The sequence below is a fragment of the Eptatretus burgeri genome, chromosome 4 (genome assembly GCF_056783735.1).
Source record: "Eptatretus burgeri isolate ZD-2024b chromosome 4, Ebu_testis_v1, whole genome shotgun sequence".
Taxonomy (NCBI): domain Eukaryota; kingdom Metazoa; phylum Chordata; class Myxini; order Myxiniformes; family Myxinidae; genus Eptatretus; species Eptatretus burgeri.
The window spans coordinates 139,089,116-139,109,003 of record NC_140964.1 but is presented as its reverse complement, the minus strand read 5'-3'; the positions used below and the strand labels follow the sequence as shown (position 1 = coordinate 139,109,003).

The 19,888-nt window shown below is 45.7% G+C and overlaps 2 protein-coding genes across 3 annotated transcripts in view; both read left to right on the top strand.

Moving 5' to 3' along the window:
- The window catches only part of LOC147029234 (uncharacterized), a 113,195-nt gene that overhangs the window by 73,778 nt on the left and 19,529 nt on the right, over positions 1-19,888 (top strand). The gene's annotated exons all lie outside the window — the stretch shown is intronic.
- On the top strand, positions 1,828-18,904 carry LOC147029235 (uncharacterized). 2 transcript variants are annotated; one of them, XM_085876453.1, is made up of 6 exons: positions 1,828-7,522; positions 7,755-8,069; positions 8,183-8,615; positions 11,567-11,701; positions 11,835-12,848; positions 12,934-18,904. In XM_085876453.1, exons 3-6 carry the CDS (start codon positions 8,195-8,197, stop codon positions 12,999-13,001), a joined length of 1,638 nt encoding a protein of 545 aa, XP_085732579.1. In that variant the 5' UTR covers positions 1,828-7,522; positions 7,755-8,069; positions 8,183-8,194; the 3' UTR covers positions 13,002-18,904. The 2 variants fall into 2 exon arrangements, with proteins under 2 accessions (XP_085732579.1, XP_085732578.1); XM_085876452.1 differs by having other exon boundaries at positions 11,835-18,904.

The window sequence follows — 19,888 nt, the reverse complement described above, 5'->3', positions numbered from 1 at the left end:
TGCCGCCCTTGGTAACGCGTCTCCATGAGTGAAATCTCTTGGTGGAATCGCTCGCCGTGCTCGTCCGAGACTGCTCCCAAGTTGTCAGGGAAGAAGTTCAGGTGCTGGTGTAGGAAATGGATTTTCAGGGACATCCTGGAGCCAAGTTTCCTGAAGGACTCCAGCAGCTGCTGCACTATTTCTTCATAGTTGTCCGCGCGCTCGTTCCCCAAGAAGTTGTCCGTCACAGCTTTGAAGCTCCTCCACGCTGCCAGCTCTTTGGGGTTTAGAGTTGTCGGAAAAGTTTCGTCCTTCATAATCTGTCGGATTTGCGGTCCAACAAAGACACCAGCCTTGATCTTGGCCTCCGACAAGGTGTTGCCAAACTTTTCCTTGAGGTATAAACCCACGCCCTATAAAAACCCACGCCCATTCAGATCCATTGCCCATACAAAACTTTTCATCAAGCCGAGCTTTATGTGGAGTGGTGGAAGGAAAACCTTGGCTGGGTCGACAAGGGCGACATGCTTCACGTTGTGTCGACCAGGTACATGCTCTTTTCGCTCTTCCCAATCTTTCTTCGTCCAGTGATTCTTGTCGTCTCTGCTATCCCAGAGACAAAGGAAGCACATGTATTTCGTGTAGCCTGACTGCAGCCCTAACAACAGCGCCACCACTTTCAAGTCTCCGCAGATGTGCCAGTTGAAGTCATTGTACTTGATGGAATCAAGCAGCTGCCGCATAGTCTCATAGGTCTCTGTCATGCCGAACGCGTGAGCCAGTGGGACGGATGGTTTCTCGTTGCCATTGTGGAGCAAAACAGCCTTCAAGCTGTTCTTCCCCGAGTCGATGAAGAGGCGCCAGTCTGCAGGATCGTGATCACACCCAAGTTCTTTCAACAGACCGTTGATGTCACTGCAGAATGTCATCATGTCTTCCATCTCAAAGAACTCAGCTATGTCTCTGTGACGTGCTCTGAACAAGGATATCTTGGTGTTAGGTTCAAGTAGATTCCACTGCTGCAGCCTTGATCCAAGCAGCTCTGCCTTCGCCTTTGACAGCGAGAGATCTCTTACAAGATCATTTAAGTCTCCCTGGTTCAGAAGGTGTGATTGTTGAGTGTCGGGTTCAAAAGGTTCATCATCACCATCCTCTTCACCACTGCTTACAGCTATGTTCTGATCAGCTGGAGGTGTTGGAACGGGGTTCTCGTCATCATGAGGCACAGGTTTACGAGCAGAGACGCAGTCAGCGTACTTGATGTGACCTTTATTCTTCTTGTTGAAGCCGGCGATGCTTGTGCAGCAGAAATAACAATCATCATGATGATTCTGCGGCTCACGCCATATCATGGGCACCGCAAATGGCATGCTCGCGCGCTTGCCCACCAACCACTGAGTCAAGGTTGTGTGACAGCTTGTGCAGCAGATGTGTGGTGCCCAGCTCTGTTCTTGGTACCCCACCTTACACCCGAAGTAGTGAAAGTAGGCGGCCTTCATTTTCACTGCTGTAGATATACTTCGCTGTTGATCTTTTTTGGTATACCGACCACAGACATAACAGAAGTTGTCAGGATGATTGGTACAGGAACGCCTACTCATCTTTATCTGAAAGAAAGAAATATAACACAAGTTAACAACAATTGTACGAAATAGACATGTTAAAGACATATGTAAATTTCATTGAAATCCTGACTTCTAGGCAATGGGAATATTTCTGTTCCTGAAAATCCTGACGTGATACAGCAAAACGGTTATGATTTTTGAAATCAGCGTACCCAAATTAGTCTTAATCACTTTACACATCTCCAGTAAAAAAAAATTTTTGAAATTTGTTGTTCAGTGTAATTCAACCGCGTGGGATGGGGTTAATTGCCAAACTTCAAAATACCTAAAAACCCACGCGGCGAGCCACCGGGGAATTCACACCCTCGACAGGGCTCGAGCGGGATGAGCCGTTACTGTGCGTAACCCGAGCGGATGGTTACCAAGGCCCGTCTGTCCAAATGGACAATTTACCGTCTCCCAATTTCCCAACATGCACCCGTGCTAAGCCAATGAAAGAAGCACAGAAACGAGCTGGGACATTCAACAAGAGGGGATTTATTTACAATAATCGGGAAGGGGAGCACAAAAAGAGCAGAGTTAAACCGTCTAAAAGAAATGCAATGCACAATGAGCAAAGAAAGCACTTACACAGTTTTTACTTATAGACGGGGCCCACAGACACACACACGCACACACAAATACCCAGAAAGAGATGGACCTCGAGGTCTTTATTGCCCCGTCAGCTCGGTGGGAAGATGGGCTGAGAGACGAGAAGCTTGCTTGGACCTGTCCACCTCGTGTGGTTCTCGATGATTTTAGGGTAACGGGGCTCAAACCCGCAACACGAGGCCGCTCCAAGCACCAGGGATGAGGGTGAAGGACGGACACCAACCAGCACGAGGGCGGACAAGGCAACGAGCGCCAGCAGGCAAGGTGAGGTGATCTCAGACATTCCGGCAGGCAAAAACCCCAACTCCAACTGCTTCCAGTCGGATCGCACCGATCAAATTGAACCTTCACCTTCACACCCCTTTACATTTTGTTGTGTTGCAGCCTCAATGTAAAATGGATGAATTTTAATTCTTTTTTGTCACCAATCTCCACAAAATTCCCCGTAATGACAAAGTGAAAACATGTTTTTGGAAATCTTTACAATTTTATGAAAAATGAAAAGCTTGAAATCTCTTGAGTCAATAAGTATTCAACCCCTTTGATCTGGCACTCCAAATTGAGCTGGGGTGCATCCAGTTTGCTTTGATCATCCTTGAGATGTCTCTCCAACTTGATTTGAGTCCACCTGTGACCAACTCAATTGATTGGACATGATTTTGAAAGAAACACACTTTTCCATATCAGGTCCCACAGTTGACAGTTCATGTCAGAGCAGAAACTCCAAAATGAAGTCCAAGGAACTGTCCGTAGAGCTTCGAGATAGAATTGTGAGGCGGTATAGATCTGGGAAAGGGGATAAAACAATTTCTTGAGTGTTGAAAGTTCCCAAGAGCACAGTGAGCTCCATCATGAGGAAATGGAAATAATATGGAACGACCCAGACTCTACCTCGGACTGGCTGTCAGACCAAGCGAGTGAGCTATCGTGTGTAGCCTGTGGCTGCTGGTTGAATCATTTTCTGGGGGGCATGACTGTGCTGCTAATTTAGTGCCCTCTATTGCCAGGACATTGTTACTCATTTTGCCGTCCTCAAAAGGATGACGGGCTGTTAACCCCACCTGGTGTTAATTCAATGGCTGACAGGAGCTCAAACTCAAGACCCGAATATCTTCAGCCAGCCACCTTAACCGTGAAGCCAACACCAGGCTTTGGAGGACTCTGTTTTTCATTAATGTATCTTTTAGCTCAACAAGTGCGACTCGGCCCATGTTCCTGTGATGTCCAATACCCACCCCACCACCTTCGGACATTGTTTACATGTATTCCTTCTCCCTGTGTTCCAATCTCGATCAATTCTGAAACAGGCTTTCAGTCTGCTTTCTGCCAACCTTTGGAAGTATTTGGAGAAGATTCAGGAAGGTTAAAAACAACCAAGTTATTTTATCTTCCATCCTCTCTGTGGCACTATTTGAACGATCTTCATCCTGCTTGGAGTATGTTCCTGAAACCTCACCTCCAGTGAGGGATATGATGTGATGTTCAGACTTGGCATGCTGTGCTTGGTTTACCAAGTGTGCTTTTGTTAATCAGCATATAATCACCCCAATCTTTTCTCTCAAGACCCTTTAAGACCCAGGAGATCCCTTTGAGACCAAAGACCGATTACACCTTTTGGGGCACTGAGACCTCTAAGACCCTTTCAATCCATTTCATCCCTTTCGAACCCTGAAGACCCTGAGACCCCTTTCTACTCTTTCGACCTTCATACCTTTTAATACCCTGTAGATCCCTTTGACCTGACCAACATTGCAGTCAAATGATATCTTTCACGGGTGGAAGGAATGTCACACACAAATGGATGGACGAACCAGCAAATGATTAAACGCACAGATCTATCGTGTGCAATTCCAAAATCATCATATTTTTTTAATGTCATCGAAAGTATCAAAATCATCCCTTGGGGGAGGTTACGTCGTCTCCCACCAGACTCCCCGGAATTGTGGGCCGTCACTCCAGATAATTTCGTGAGGCGGCGGGTCACAACAGACCGTGGACGCCAATATCCCAACGTGTAGCATCGGGTCTTTTTGTCAAGAACCAATTTACCTAATTAACGACGCGATTTCGACGACTGGGGAACCACGACCTCTGCACGTCTTGCTCCTACCGGGTCACTTAACCGACTGTGGTAGAGTTCCAACTACCGACTACCAACTACGGTTCGGGGGTTGTCGAGCGGAACTGCCAAAACCGTGCTGGCTGGGATGAGCAGATTTACGGGAACAAAGACCCGGCTAAAACTCAGACCCGAACCATGCTGGACCAATGAAAGAAAGGACGGAAATGAACTGGGAACATTTCTACAGTAATTTATTTACAATAAAGAAGACACAGAGCAAGACTTATCGTGGAATATACAAGCAAGAATTTACAATGTCCAAAAACCCTTAGACAGTTTCCACTTGCAAGACGGGCCCACACACTCAGACGCACACTCAGACGCACACTCAGATGGTTTATTAAAAGTACCCGCAGCCAGAGAGGGAGAGACGAGCTGCGGGTTGCAGTTCGCTTGGGTACCTGCACGTTGAAGGGAGGGGGTGCTCTGCGGTGCGGCACCTGCTAATGGTCGTGCGGCTCGGCCCACACACACACACGTGGGGCTCTTACCCGTGGAGGATCCCGAGCGGAGCAGTCGGAGTCCCAGGGCAGAGATCAGGGTCGCGGATGGGACCCAGGAAAACTCCAACGAATGCCAGCCAAATGCAGAACTCCATTCAAACGCCCCAGACTCCAGCTCAAACCGCATGACGCACACCAACCAACTCAACTCCTCCAAAAAACTCTTCACTCTGAGGATCGCGTCGTATTTTTATGGACCTCCCCGAACGGGGCGGGGGCTCGGTGAAACACGCATCACTGTCCGCCCCGAATGGACAGGGCCACAACGGATCCGCCCCTTTCTGGGCAGGGTCTCGGTCAGACCGGGAAAACCCCGCCCCCTTCAGGCGTGTCTGGATCCGCCAAGAAGAAACCACTTCAAGAGTTGGAGCGTTTGGAGAAGCCGAATAGGAACTGCGGACTGGACGTTTTTGCCCTGTATGCTGTGCCAGTGAGGCGAGGGTTGCAAGCGCTAGAAGGTACCGTGGTTGGTTGTTGGTTTGTTTCTTGAATGATCATTGGAGGGTTCGTTGCATGGTTTGTTGGACGGTTGTAAGATGGTTTGTTGGATGGTCGTTAGATGTAATAACCTACCTAAAAGGGCATCGCAACGCACACCTTTGATTCTCCCACTAGACAAAAGGAAGGGCCCTGCCTCACATGTACTTCACGGAATAACTGACCCTTGGGACATCTGTATGTTTGAATGCATATGGTTTCCAGATCCGTAACAATATTTAACAGCAAAGATATTGAGGCGGCGGTCTGTTGCTTCCTTCACCACCCAGGTGGTTTCTCCACCACCCTTTCTGCACCACCTGGCTTTCGACACAACTCAGGTTCAATTTTTTTTTAATCTGATTGAAAAAAATTGTAATTTTCCTGCAGCTTTGGATTATTTTGAAGCAACTTTTATTTCAAATTTTTCTCTCCAATGAGTGTTTCTGTGTTTCAGGAATTGCCAGACAGACAGCATTAGCCTGTTATTACATAGAGATGGTGGGGCCAGGGCCAGATTTAGGGGCAGGTGACCGAGGAAATGGGTTTGGGTAAGCCTGCCAGGAAGATACACGACATGGCCAAAAGTACTGTATGTGGACACCAGATTGTGCAACATCTCTTTCCAAAATCATATGGAGTTGGTCCCCCCTTTGCTGCTATAACAGCCTCCACTCTTCTGGGAAAGCTTTCCACTCGATGTTGGAACATTGCTGTGGGGATTTGCTTCCATTCAGCTGCAAGAGCATTGGTGAGGTCGTGCACTGATGTTGGGTGATTAGGTCTGGCTTGCAGTAGACATTCCAATTCATCCCAAAAGTGTTTGGGGTTGAGGTCAGGGTTTTGTGCAGACCAGTCAAGTTCTTCCACACCGATCTCGGCAAACCATTTCTGTATGGAACTCCCTTTGTGCACGGGGGCATGGTCATGCTGAAACAGGAAAGGGCCTTCCCCAAACTGTTGCCACAAAGTTGGAAACGCAGACATCATCTGGCATGTCATTGTATGCTGTAGCGTTAAGATTTCACTTCACTGGAATGAAAGGGCCGAGCTTGAACCATGAAAAACAGCCCCTAGACCATTATTCCTCCTACACCAAACATAACAGTTGCCACGATGCATTCGCGCAAGTGGCGTTCTCTTGGCAACGCCAAACTCTGATTTGTCCGTCGGACTGCCAGATGGTGAACCGTGTTTCATCACTCCAGAGAACCCATTTCCACTGGTCCAGAGTCCAAGGGTGGTGAGCTTTCCACCACTCCAGCTGATGCCTGGCATTGTGCATGGTGATCCGGCTTGTATGCGGCTGCTCGGCCATGGAAACCCATTCCATGAAGCTATCGCCGAACAGTGCTTGTGCTGGAGTTGCTTCGAGAGTCAGTTTGGACCTCGGTAGTGAGTGTTGCAACCGACGACAGGCAATTTTTCTGTGCTTCGCACTTCAGGATTCGGTGTTCCCATTCTGTTGGCTTGTCTGGCTGACCACTTCCCAGCTGAGCTACTGTTGCTCCGAGATATTTCCACTCCACAAAAACAGCACTGACAGTTGACTGGAGAGCTCTTTTAGGGCAGAAATTTTACGAACTGACTTGTTGGAAAGGTGGCATCCGATGACGGTGCCACGTTGAAATCACTGAGATCTTCAGTACGGCCCATTCAACTGCCAATGTTTATCGATGGAGATTGCATGGCTGTGTACTTGATTTCATACACCTGTCAGCAATGGGTGTGGCTGAAATGGCTGAATCCACCAATCAGAAGGGGTGTTCACATACTTTTGGCCACGTAGTGTACAACAGGACAAGGAAATTTGGCACAGGAGGTGGCAATTCAAATGTGCACAGCACGTCGCTGCTTCAGCTTTCCACCAGTACTCCAGGGGTAGCTGTCTGGCCATCCCCCAGGCAGATGCCTGGCTCATCCCCATCTCATCAGGATTGGACATTGCAGCACCCACCCGAAGGAACAGCCTCAGGTTAACCTGAGGAGACTCTGGTGGATGACACCTCAGCACCACCCCAACACACACAACAGCGTGTCTTGCAGAGCGAAGTGTTTCTTGGTGGCCGGAGTGCAAATCCTGCCACTCACCTCCTCGGGAAGGCAACCGACTGCAGGAGGATGTCCGCCGACGCAGTTAGCCCCAGATATGGATGGCTTTGGCTCACGAGCTCCTCTGCCATTTGGCAGGTTTTGTATTCAGTCCTGCTGGGTGTCCATGAAAGGTAAATGAGGAAGAAGAAAAGGAATAAGAGGTTCTTCCCAACCATGGCTTTTCTGTTTGTTTTGTCCTTGTTTTGTGCAACCTTGGTGTTCCTGTTGATGCATTGCCTTTTTGGTTACGGACATTGATAAAAAGGAATATTAATGAAACAATAATTGGAGAGCAATGGGAATGAGTGGAGGTGAGGTGGTGATGGGGCTCTTTCATTTATCATTCTTTCTATTTGTTTGCAGTGGCTGCTGGTTGCATCATTTCTTCGAGTATGGCTGTGCCACTGATGTGGTGCCCCCTGCAAATGAGAGAGAAATTTGGAAATTGGCCAGTGTGCCAGTGAAAGCTCGCCTACTCTTCAAGAAAGATGCCGTGGGGTCTTTGCTGTGAGAGGGGATACCCAGTTGAACGTTCATCTGAAGGATGGCACACACATTGATCCCTTTCACGATCTGTGAAACTCCATGGTGACAGTTTATAGCCACGTCGGGATTCAAACGCAAGCTTGACAACTCGGAGGCAAGTGTGCCCACCTCAAGGCCATCCTGCCAGTCCAGGTGGGGTCTACAAACTGGCTGTAAAACCACACATTGATTGGATAAAATACACAGTAAACAAAATAACATGAGCAACCTTTCCTTTGTTAACATCAGCATTGTGTCCCTGGCAGGTCATCGGGGAAATGGACAACTTCTTGGAATGGCTCCAATCACAAGGTCTGAGAGCAGAAACAGCCCAAGCAGTGATCAATGTACTTGGAATTGAGAATCGGAAGGTTCTTCAAGCTTGTACAGACTCCGACTCGTTGCGAACAGAGCTCCTCTCTCTCACCAAAGAGAAATTTAAATTTGCAATGTACGCTGACTTCTGTAAATTTGTGAAATCTTTTTTGAAGCCGCAGGTTGTCCAGCTTGCAGGATCTTCTCTGCTGGGAAGTGTGTTCGTCAACTTAGACAATGTTATTCGAGAACTTTCCAGTTTCTGCCAAAAGTTTGTTGGATTCCAAAATGTGCAGCTGGAAAATGTTCCTGGTTTCCAGAGAATCTGTTTCAGTGATGTTTGCAACCTCCACTGTCAGGATGATGGATTAACACCCAAGTCTGGTAAGTCACCATTTTATACACACGAGCACGACAAGAAATACCTTGTTATTCAACCATGAATGTGTTTTTTCTTGTAACTTATGGAATCTCTTTTGGAACAATTTTGTGTTGCTGAAGACGTTTAGATTCTTGATATACCAAGTCAATGTTTTTTTTTAATTTGAAATGACATGACATTCCAAAGTGTTCCATGTTTAACAGCACATTTAAGTTATCCACATGAAGGAAGTGGTTTGCTTGCTCCTCGTCTCGGCATGAACAGTGTGAGGGACATCCGATGGGAGAAATGATTCTGTTACACTGACAATGTCTTGGCTGTAAGCTGCAGCATGGATTGTGAGATCTGTTGGGATGGAGCAGAGGCCTCAGATGTTTGAGGTACACACAGTGAGGGACAGGGAGAAGGTGTTGAGATGGTGAGGGACGGGGGAGGACCGTTGGCTGAGAAGTTCCAGGTTGGAAGGGGCGGGTTCGGTGGAATGTGGGAGGGGGTGAGATGAGGATTAACCTGAGTTTGAGATGAGAGGGTGTGAGTTGGGAATATGGGGGTGGGGGTGCTTCCAGGGGAAGCATTGAGTTGGTGGGTGTGGCGGGGATACATTGAGAGGGTCGGGTGAGGAGGGATGCAGAAAGAGGGGACATGAAGTGGAGGGATGCTGATGCCAAATTCTCAAATTGGACAATGAAGACATTCTTCAGAAGAAGAGGAATAGATGATTGTGAAGGTGGGGTACTCCATGGAAAAATAAGGAAAGTGAAGCATTTTAAAAGGCTTTTAAAAGAACAAGAATTTCAAGTCAATGAAGAGTTTGAAGTGTCTGGTGAGTCGAGCTTTTAAAAGAACAAGAATTTCAAGTCAATGAAGAGTTTGAAGTGTCTGGTGAGTCGAACCGAGTCACTGAAAACACACACGCGCGCACACACACACACACACACACACACACACACACACACACACACACACACACACACACACACACACACACACACACACACACACACACAGTGCTCAAAACGCCTCTTTACCATCCGTACATCATTTCACAAGGGTTGTGTTGATGATTGGATTTGACCCATCACATGGACGAAGATATAACAAAAACACAAAGGCTCCGGTTTGGAACAATAAGCTTTAATTTGGTAGATGCAGCATGAAGGAGTGACAAGTTTGATCAACAACTGTAAAAAATAAAACAAAAAACATCCCCGAACTGGAAGTCAAGGATTGAGTTCGCAAAATTATTTTGCAGCTTAAACACATCAATTTATGGTTACACTGAGTCGAGAATGGGGAAATTCTTAACCTCTGAAATGGTTGCTCCACACTCCCGCTCGTATATATTGTTGCGAATTTGCGCCCACCGGCGTGCGAACGGCCACGTGACTCGAATCGCAGCATGTCGCCCACCGGACAGACAATTCAGTCGTGACCCTCCGGGAACTATCGCCCGGAGCCAGTCACGAGTGGGCCTTTCGACCTCACCACAATCGTGCCAATCGGCCACCCGCGTAGTATAGGGTTGTTCGCCAAACTCGACCTACCTAAGTACCCACGCGGATGGTAAACCGGGCGATCGTACCTTGGGCGGCCCGTTCCGTACTATCGGGATAACCGAGCGGTGTTATCGTCGACCTCGACGGTTCAGTTTAATTACCGGGATCTTGCACCCGCTACGAACCCTTTACGTGAAGCAGGATGGAGGGTCAATGGAGAAAAGACAAAGCGAAACGGGAACAGTTCAACATGCAAGCACTTTATTTACACGACACACGGAGAGCACACATATACAGCCATAGAGGAATGAAAAATTCACATATAGCAATTTAAACAATTTTGCACAAAAAGCAAATGTAATACGACCGACTAACGCGTACACACGGCAACACTTATACAGTTCTACTTTCCAAGACACGGCGCCACAAGATCCATACAAAAACAAAAGAAAAGGCCACCCTCAAAAACAAGGGGGCAGACTGGGCCCGTGGGCCTTTATGGCGTGGGACTTGGCAGACCGAACGAGTCCCACGAGACCATTGCAGGTTACCTGCGCCCTCGCGGTGCGATGGTGGGCGAGCTCTCTCTGGCGCTCCTTGTATGAACGCGCAGGTCCGCGCAACACAGCTGGCAGAGCGGCACCTCCCGTCCGCGTCCCCTCCGCGACGTCCGGACTCTCCACCGACTACAAGCTCCAACGAGCGGGTCGCTCTACGGACCACTTCTCCAAGACCCAGACGGGCAGAAGACCATGAACTGCCGACTGATACTGACACTCTCACCGACCGCCCTGACCTGACCTCCTCTGACCAGACTTCTTCAGGCGGCACCTCCGTGTGCCCTTTTATTTCCCCGGCACCCCGCCCCTCCCTTCGCGGCACGCGGGGGGGGGGGGGAACATTCCACCAGAGAAATTGGGGCGGGAGTTGAGTTTCCAACCGCCATTCTTGTTTACCAGAGAAACCGGGGTGGGAGTTGTTGTTGTTCCCCTTTTGTGTTCGTGGAGATGTTGACGGTTGCTGGCGGAGTGGTGAGGATGGCGTGGTTGTTGAGAGGCAGGTGTGGTTGTGGTTGTTGTGAAGCGGCGTTGTGGTTGGTGGTTGTATGATGGCGGTTGAGATGTGGTTGGTTCAAAATAAAGACAGAACAGAAAAACGGCTATCTCAAAGCGTTGCAGCCCGAATGAATCACCTAAATTCCCTCTAAACAACGGGTTTGGGGCTAACTACACATGTACTTAGAGCTATCTCACCTATGGGCCCTTCATGGTGTAATGCGAATTTCCACCGCCGTAACAATATATTTATCGTTGTAAACACGTCGGTTCCTCTCCTGTAATGGCGGCAGCATTATGGAGCCTCGTTCTAACAGCGGAAGTGACGTCCATTGCATCCCACCGATTGACCGAATTTATATTTGGCAGTGTTCTAAACTTCATTTCCTTCATTGTATTCAGGTGATGTCTCTCCTGTAAATGTGGAATCCAGACGACACAACAGTTCATCCATTTCAGAAACTTTAAGATATTCTTCTGGAAAGGAAGATTCAAATGTTCATTTGACAAATGGCAGTCCTGTCTGTTCTGCAACAGGTGAGCAGAAATCGACAAAATGAACATTCAATCTTTTGAATTCAGGGTTGAAAAAATAATTTAAATGATGAAATATTTTGCATTTCGAGTTTGACAAAAAAACCGTAAAATAACTTGTTCTTTGTTTTTGTAGAACAAGAAAGAAGTCCACTTGGGCAGATAAGATCCAGGAGCGGTGTCACAGTGAAGAAGATATCCATTTTGAAGAAACAATCCCAAGAACAAGATTCACGGCCTTTAAAATATAAGTGTATGTCTGGTGAAAACAGCACAAAGATCAATATTAAATTAAACAAACGCAAAGAGGTTATTGAAAGGCAAATGCATAATAAGTGTAATCGATGCAATGTAGATTTTACTTCACCAAGAAATGTCGAAATACACATGAGGACCCACAGAGGAGAACGTCCTCACAAATGTTCCACATGTGATAAAGGTTTCTTTCAAAAAGGCGCTTTGAATATCCACACGATCATCCACACAGGAGAGCGTCCTCACAAATGTTCCACATGTGACAAAAGTTTCTCTCGAAAAGGCCATTTAAATGTGCATATGAGGATCCACACAGCAGAGCGTCCTTATAAATGTTCCACATGTGAAAAAAGTTTCTCTCGAAAAGGCCATTTAAATGTGCATATGATGCTCCACACAGGAGAGCGTCCTCACAAATGTTCCAAATGTGATAAAGGTTTCTCTCGAAAAGAAGCTTTGAATCAGCATATGATTGTCCATACAGGTGAGCTTCCTCACAAATGTTCCACATGTGATAAATGTTTCTCTCAAAAATTCAATTTGAATAAGCACATGAAGAGCCATGCAGGAGATCGACCTCACAAATGTTCCAAATGTGATAAAGGTTTCTCACTCAAAGAAACTTTGAATAAGCACATGATTGTCCACACAGGAGAACGACCTTACAAATGCTCCACATGTGATAAAGGTTTCTCTCGAAAAGATCATTTGAATACGCATTTGGTGATCCACACAGGAGAGCATCCTTACAAATGTTCCATATGTGATAAAGGTTTCTCTCAAAAGGGCAATTTGATTCAGCATCTGAGGATCCATACAGGAGAGCGACCTCACAAATGTTCCATATGTTATAAAAGTTTCTCAGAAAAAGGCAATTTGAAGAAGCACATGAACAGCCATAAAGGAGAGCGACCTCACAAATGCTCCACATGTGATAAAGGTTTCTCAGCAAAACATCATTTGAAGAAGCACATGAACAGCCATTCAGGAGAGTGACCTGACAAATGCTCCACATGTGATACAGGTTTCTCAGAAAAAGTCCATTTGAAGAAGCACATGAAGAGCTACACAGGCGAGCATCCCAACAAATGTTCCACATGTGATGAAGCTTTCTCCAGACAAGACCATTTGAATGTGCATATGCGGATCCATGCAGGAGAGCATCCTTAAAAATGCTCCAAATGTGAAAAAGGTTCCTCTCTAAAACGCGATTTGAATCAGCACATGAAGTTCCACACAGTAGAGAATGCAACAAATCTCTAAAAGAAAAAGACCAGATAACACAGCAACTAGAAAACTAAGCATCCTTCAAACACCTTGGAATAAAAGAAGACCCCCAGGTACAACACAAAAAATGCGTAAAATGATCAGCAAAGAGGACTTGCCCAGAACAAGACTAATATAATTTTGAAGTCATCCCTCTCTCCAATATGCCAGGTTTTGGCTTCATGGTTGGGGTGGTGGACTTTGGATCCCAGGATCCTGACTTCAAATCCCGCTCACTGTTGAATTAATACCAGGTTGGGTTAACTCAACCTGTCATCCTTCCGAGATCAGCAAAATGAGTGCCAGGTATCTGCATGCTGGTACACTGTCTGAGTGGCGACCTGTCCAGGATTGTGCCCAATAGCTTAGGAGACTGCTTAAGCAGAACCAACGCTCTGCACAGAGTATGGTCCCAATGTCCTCCTCTCTCCAATGAACAATCACCTTCACTCTTTCATTCCTCTTTTTTCTCACCTTTGGAATAAACTCCCACACTCTCTTCAATCCCACTCTTCCCTCGAGATCTTCAAAACAGATTTTCACCAACACCTCTTGTCTTCACTGATCCAAAACCATGATCATTTCTATCCCATCAATCCACCCCAAACCCATCTCCTTCAAATTCCCTGCTTTCCTTCACAAAAGATTCCTGTCATGTAAGGACCTGAAAGTCCCTGAGGTGTCCACCTTGTTTACCTTGTGTTCCTCGCTCCATTCCTCTACCTTCTACAGATCTCTGCATGTTTTGTCCTCTCTTGTCTCCTGCCCTCCTTTGTTGCACGTTGTATGTTCTCTCTCATATGAGCCTCGACAATGTATACAAAAAATAAAATAAAACATTCCACATCAGTCGTCGCTCCTGTGATGAAAATTTCGTCTTAATCCGACAAGCAGTTCTGGAGAAAACATTAAAGTTCTGTGCGGACAAACCAACAAACAAACGGACCCCAATACAATTCCCTCTCCTTCGGTGAGGGGAACAAGAATGGCACTTGGTAAAGCATATATATTCAGCACCTCCACCAGGCTGAATCATTACCTCTTCCACAGAAGGTGAAGGAGGTTATGTTTTCACCCCTCTCCGTCTGTTTGTTTGTTCCTTGCAAAATCGAATATTTTTCAAGTGTATTGGTCAGTCGATTTTGTTATTCTGTCTGTCTGTCCTTTTCTCATACAGATCAAAATTTCAAACCGATCTTCACGAAAGTTCAGCACATGGTCGAGTTTGTCATAAGGAAGAAGCCTGTTGTTTTTGAAGTCAAAAGGTCAGCATAGGCCAAAGTTCAACCACTTGGGTGAGATTTCTAAAATCCTCAATTTTCATCTGATTCACTTGGAATTTGAAGAGGAGATTCATATTTGGTCATTGTATTCAACCACCAATTATATTTGAGGTTAAATTTGTTTAATTGATTTTACAAGTATCGTGATCTGCACGACGTCTTCTTCTTGATTGTTTGATATCTCAAAAAGTTGAGGACGGACACGGATGAAATTTGGTGGGCAGGTTGTGCATGTGACAAGGACAAACTGATTTGATTTTGGTGAAGATCCAGATCGGCCAACAGCCAGCCAGTTTAACGAATTGTGCAATTTTTAGAGATGTGGTCCACAGATCACCTTTTTCAAATGTTTGCGAAAATATTCCAGCGGAAATGTGAAAAAGCATATTGTGGCGTCATTATGAAGTTTTTTTTTTTTTTTTTTTTTTTTTTTTTTTTGGTTGATTCATCATTTCTGAGCTATCCTGAATCAAAATCAGCTGGGTGCCAGACTCGCACCCTTGAGGAATTTTTTTTAGAGGGGAAAAACAAGATGGCTGCCACCGACTTTCGATAAATTCTGTTTTGGGCTATATCTTCACTTCCAATGCACTTACAAACACAATTTTGGTGTCTACTACTATATTTTCATGGTGAAGGAATCCGATAATGATAAAAATGAAGGTGTATATATAAGACCTGTTTCATATTTTCAAGATGGCCACCATTTGAAAATGAAAATGGCTATTTTGCAGTTCTACTGATCACTTCGAGGAAGAAATTGAATTTGACGAACCCTCAAATATTAATATTACACTACGTACAATAATAGTCAATGACAGCTAAAGTAACTTACTTGCAATGATCAATGAATTGATGATTATATTGGAATACGATTTTTACACAAATATATCCAGATACATATGGATAGTTGACTATGACTTTGGGTTATGTCTTAAAGTAAGTATGTACATGTATATGATTTTGAAATTGGCTTTTATTTTTCGGCAAACAAATATTAACTTTGTTCAGGATGCAATGTTCGACATTATGTTCAATCTTCATCATCGGCGTCGTGATTAGCAGCTCTTGCCCTTGTCTGTTCGTTACAACAGTCTGATCCAGCATTACAACTGCAAAACATCGAACATGACATCTGTGCTGCCACACAACCACACCTCCCGGTGTAACATGGCCGGCTGGTGGAGCATCCACACTTGATCAGCTGCAGAATGGTGATTGGTGCAGCAGACACATCAGGTGGAAGTGTCGTTGGACACAACGTCGCACCGTCCTCACCTTCTTGCCATCCATACTTGATGGGATCCAAGTTCGGAGGGTCTGACTGAGTGGCCGATTTCCATATACTGACTTGATGATGAGTGTGATGTACATGTTGAACAAAGGCATCATGCGATGGGGGCAATGACTTCAATTTTGGAGCAGAGGTAATCTTGGAGTTGGCCATCTTAGACTTGCACAACTGATACCGGTCTGTGGACATATCACCTTTGACTTTGGAACCATAACAGGCAGCAATAAAGGTAGTTGCCTCAGATATCATCTTTTCCTCGTCTGCTTCCAGCTGACTAAGTAAGGTGGGATGATGTCCGCCCATTAGTACCTTCAGCGCTGTGGCCTTTCCAATGCCAAACAAATACGACACGGTATCGCATCTGGTCAGAGCATGCACAGCAGGCAGATATTTGGCGATGCTTTTGTGCTTCAGTGCTGTTTGGTGAATGTCGACGTTCGCCCTCCCAGCACACGGACTCTCCATACTGACATCCACAGTCATCTTTTCCTCGAGGAAGAAATGAATCAACAGGACAGAGACATCTGTATCGTTGCAGTCCACTTTGATGTGTGAGTCACCACTGACACCTGACCTAATTCTCACTCAGTGATGGATGATGATGACATCTGCTTCTTCATTGTGTGTTTTCAGATCCTGTCTCTGGAGAGTGGAATTGTTCCATACTTGTACTGGTGTCATATCTTTTCCAGTGATCACCAGTTTGGTCTGGTTGTCCACAATGTGGGTCATCAGATTTTGACAGATCAAATCGATCAGGTGTACTTTGTTGTAGGCTACATTTAGGACCACTTTTTGCACTGGAACTGTTGTGTATAAGTTGAGTTGATGTTTTCGACTTGAATCATGACCTGCGTGACTGGATCTCGTCATTTGTTTCGTGCTGATTTTGATGTTCCTGTCGAAAATCAGGTATACGTCACAACACTCCAGGTGGTATTTGATGGTTCCCATGAAGTTGATTACATAATCCTCAACTGTACCATTTGTGGGCCAATGTACAGTCCATAACACGGTGCATCCATTGATGATGACAGCATCTGGAACACCTTGGATTTGACTTGATTGCTCAACTCGGAGTTTCGTCTTCAGGATTGCTTCAGACTGAGCCCGCATCACACCGCTCTCATCAAACAAGGAAGCTGGGACAGCGATCAGTTCGTAAGAGAGGACATCCTTGATATCAATATCCCTGTATTGTTGGAGACGTATGACTCGGGTGTAGATTAATTCGGTATCGTATACTGGCCTTCCATCCAGCTTGATGCTCTTTTTGGTCGAAGTCATCAGGGTCACTTTCTTGGTTCGTGTCTTGTTGAAGCTTGTCGGCCATTCAGATTCAAATTCCGCCATCTGTTTTCCTCCAATCTTGAGAGAATCATCAACGTTTCACTTGTCTGTCACATGAAACAGTCGTAGACACCAAAATTGTGTGTGTAAGTGCATTAGAAGTGAAGATATAGCCCAAAACAGAATTTATCGAAAGTCGGTGGTGGCCATTTTGTTTTTCGCCTCTACAAAATATTTCTCAAGGGTGCGAGTCTGGCACCCGACTGATTCTGATTCAGGATAGCTCAGAGATGATGAATCAACCAAAAAACTTCATAATAATGCTCAAGAACGCTTTGCCCTGAAATCACTGTTTGGCATCTTGACTAAAATCGGATTGGACGTCAATGTATTTAGGGATGAAATCGACTGTTTGGGATGACAGCCACAAGGAATAACTGCCTGAGATCGAGTGTGTTCGCAAGTGAGCAATCCAGCATACACAGTTACGCACATAATTACACACCGCTGCACTTGCATGCTGATGTATCATCGGCGGAGATTCAACTCGGAAATGCACTTTCGTGATCCACTTGCAGAACACATTTTGCCAAAAGCACAGGAAGAGAGTGAGTTTTTCATTGAATTGTTCTTTTATGTTCTCCAGCCACAGGAAATATATACGGTATAAACAAGGAAATGCTTACCATCCTTTCTGGCTTCCCCAGAATTTGCTGAGTCTTCATGGCTTTCCGAAAGGTTTACCCTGGTTGATGAAATCATTTCTGTACCAACATCCAGGGGCGTCTGCTTTTAAATATAAAAGGATAAGTGCAACACAGTTCTTAAAACAATGGAATTATTGCCTTGTTGACAATATACCATTGTCAAGGTGATATTGTGTTTCGCCTCATGCAGACACGGGTTAACACGACCATGGCAACAACGATGATTCAGACCAAAGTCATATTGGCTTTCATAATAATAATAATTGCTGGACGGGCCACTTTACAACTGCAGTCAGATACGACCGGGTTCCAAGTTGCCCTGCTTTAATGCTACCCCCGTTTGATACAACCTACTTTGTCTTCAGGGTATGTTCGGTCTTCTACCAAAGTATAAAAGAAAAATCTCTGATCTGGCCCGCCCTCTTCTCTGGCCTGCTCTCTTCTCTAGCCCGCCTACCCTTCTCTTCTCTTCTCTTGTGATCTGAGTCACTCTTTGTTCTTGGAGATGAGTGGTGGAACGGATTGGAAGAGAGTCCATGACCGAGCGGAAGAGCCCGACGCCAGACGGAGTCCAATTCGACACCATAAACATTTACACAAACAGATTTCTTTCCGCTCTTGGTGGTCTATCCTCTCACACGTTCTTTTCTCTTTGCAAAACCCTCTGACCTACATCTTTACACCTTTCTCTTTGCATTACACCTCATCTGCCAATCATCGCACATCCTCTGACCATGCACAGTTGACACCTCAGTTTTTCTCCCTCCTCCCCCTCCTCATTGGGAAGCGTGGGGCCGTCGGCCACGCCAGCAACAAGAACAGGTCGTCAACACCTCAAGCTTTTCCTCATCTCTCTTTGCTTTCCAATTTCCTTGAGTGGGTATTTGATGATGGCTGTTGGGTTCGCATAATTAAGATTGTAGATGTTTTGATTGATTTAGATCTGCCCCGTGTCTTCTCTTTTGTATATAATTGCATTTTTTTTTGCTGCATCTCATCAATCCTTGCTTTCCCCTGCTGTACATAATGCTTTTGTATTTAAACCTTTCATTGTTCCACATGCCTTTCCTCACCCTTGCTTTATAAATAAATTGCTAACATTGTGAATGCACCCATTTCGTTCTGTCTTTTCATCCACTGGTCCAGTGTGGTTCTTACGTCATTGGCTGGGTAGTTTTTCCCCACAAAATTTGCTCTGGTTAGCTGGTGCGCACTCGCAACTCCGCTCGGTCACACCTAATTCAGTGAGTAAACCAGAGTATGCATCGAGGACGTGAGACACCCTCCCCCCCCCCCCACGTAAGGTACCATGCAAAGTTGCGTAACACTGCGGATTGGCAGTACCAATCGGCACTCATGGTTGCTTAGCAACCCACTGGAGTGCCGAGTCTTCTGTGTTCGGTGACCTCAGGACCTGGTGTTTGGGAGGAACGAGAGAGCTTGCCCTCGTAGTGAAACTCGAACCCCAGATCCATACCAATGTCGTTGCACAGGTATTCCTGAATAATTTTCTTCATGTTTGGATAAAGTGTTGCACTTGTCGAATTTTGACATCATCATGAAGGGACTGACTATGTCATGGTTAACAGCCCTTATTCCTCATGCGGAGGACTTGATAATGAGCTGTTTCAATTCTTTTCCATCAAAAAGTTTTGTAGATTTTGAGGGCCAAAGTTTTTTTTCGTTTTTCCAAAATGCTGACCACATCAAGTTACCAGTGATGTCATAATTGTTCCGAAAAAATTCTACACGAGTTGAATATGGTGAAGATTTCGTGACATTTGGACCAACGCTTGCCGAGCAAATGAACATTAAAAGCTTCCTCGAAAATGGATAACAATGGGATAACGCCGAGTTCGATGAGAGCACTCATCTTCCTCTCTTTCTCATTATCGTGCAACTTCAAGATTCAGCCGACCAGTCAATGACTGGTGTCTTGCTCCATCTAAGTCATGGATGATGATCAGTTTGGGCCTTGGGAATATGGGAATGGAAAAGGGTAGCAATAGAGAGCGAAGCAGAATATATTTTTATAAGGAGGTTGGTGGCAGGATTTGCACTCCGGCCACCGAAAAACCCTGCATTCCGCAAAACG

Bases quoted from the DNA above. Each gene is read 5' to 3' on its own strand.
- LOC147029235 (XM_085876452.1), top strand. From the start codon at position 8,195: ATGGACAACTTCTTGGAATGGCTCCAATCACAAGGTCTGAGAGCAGAA. The intron at 8,616-11,566 runs GTAAGTCACCAT...CATTGTATTCAG, and splicing joins TGGATTAACACCCAAGTCTG to GTGATGTCTCTCCTGTAAAT. The intron at 11,702-11,834 runs GTGAGCAGAAAT...TTGTTTTTGTAG, and splicing joins TCCTGTCTGTTCTGCAACAG to AACAAGAAAGAAGTCCACTT.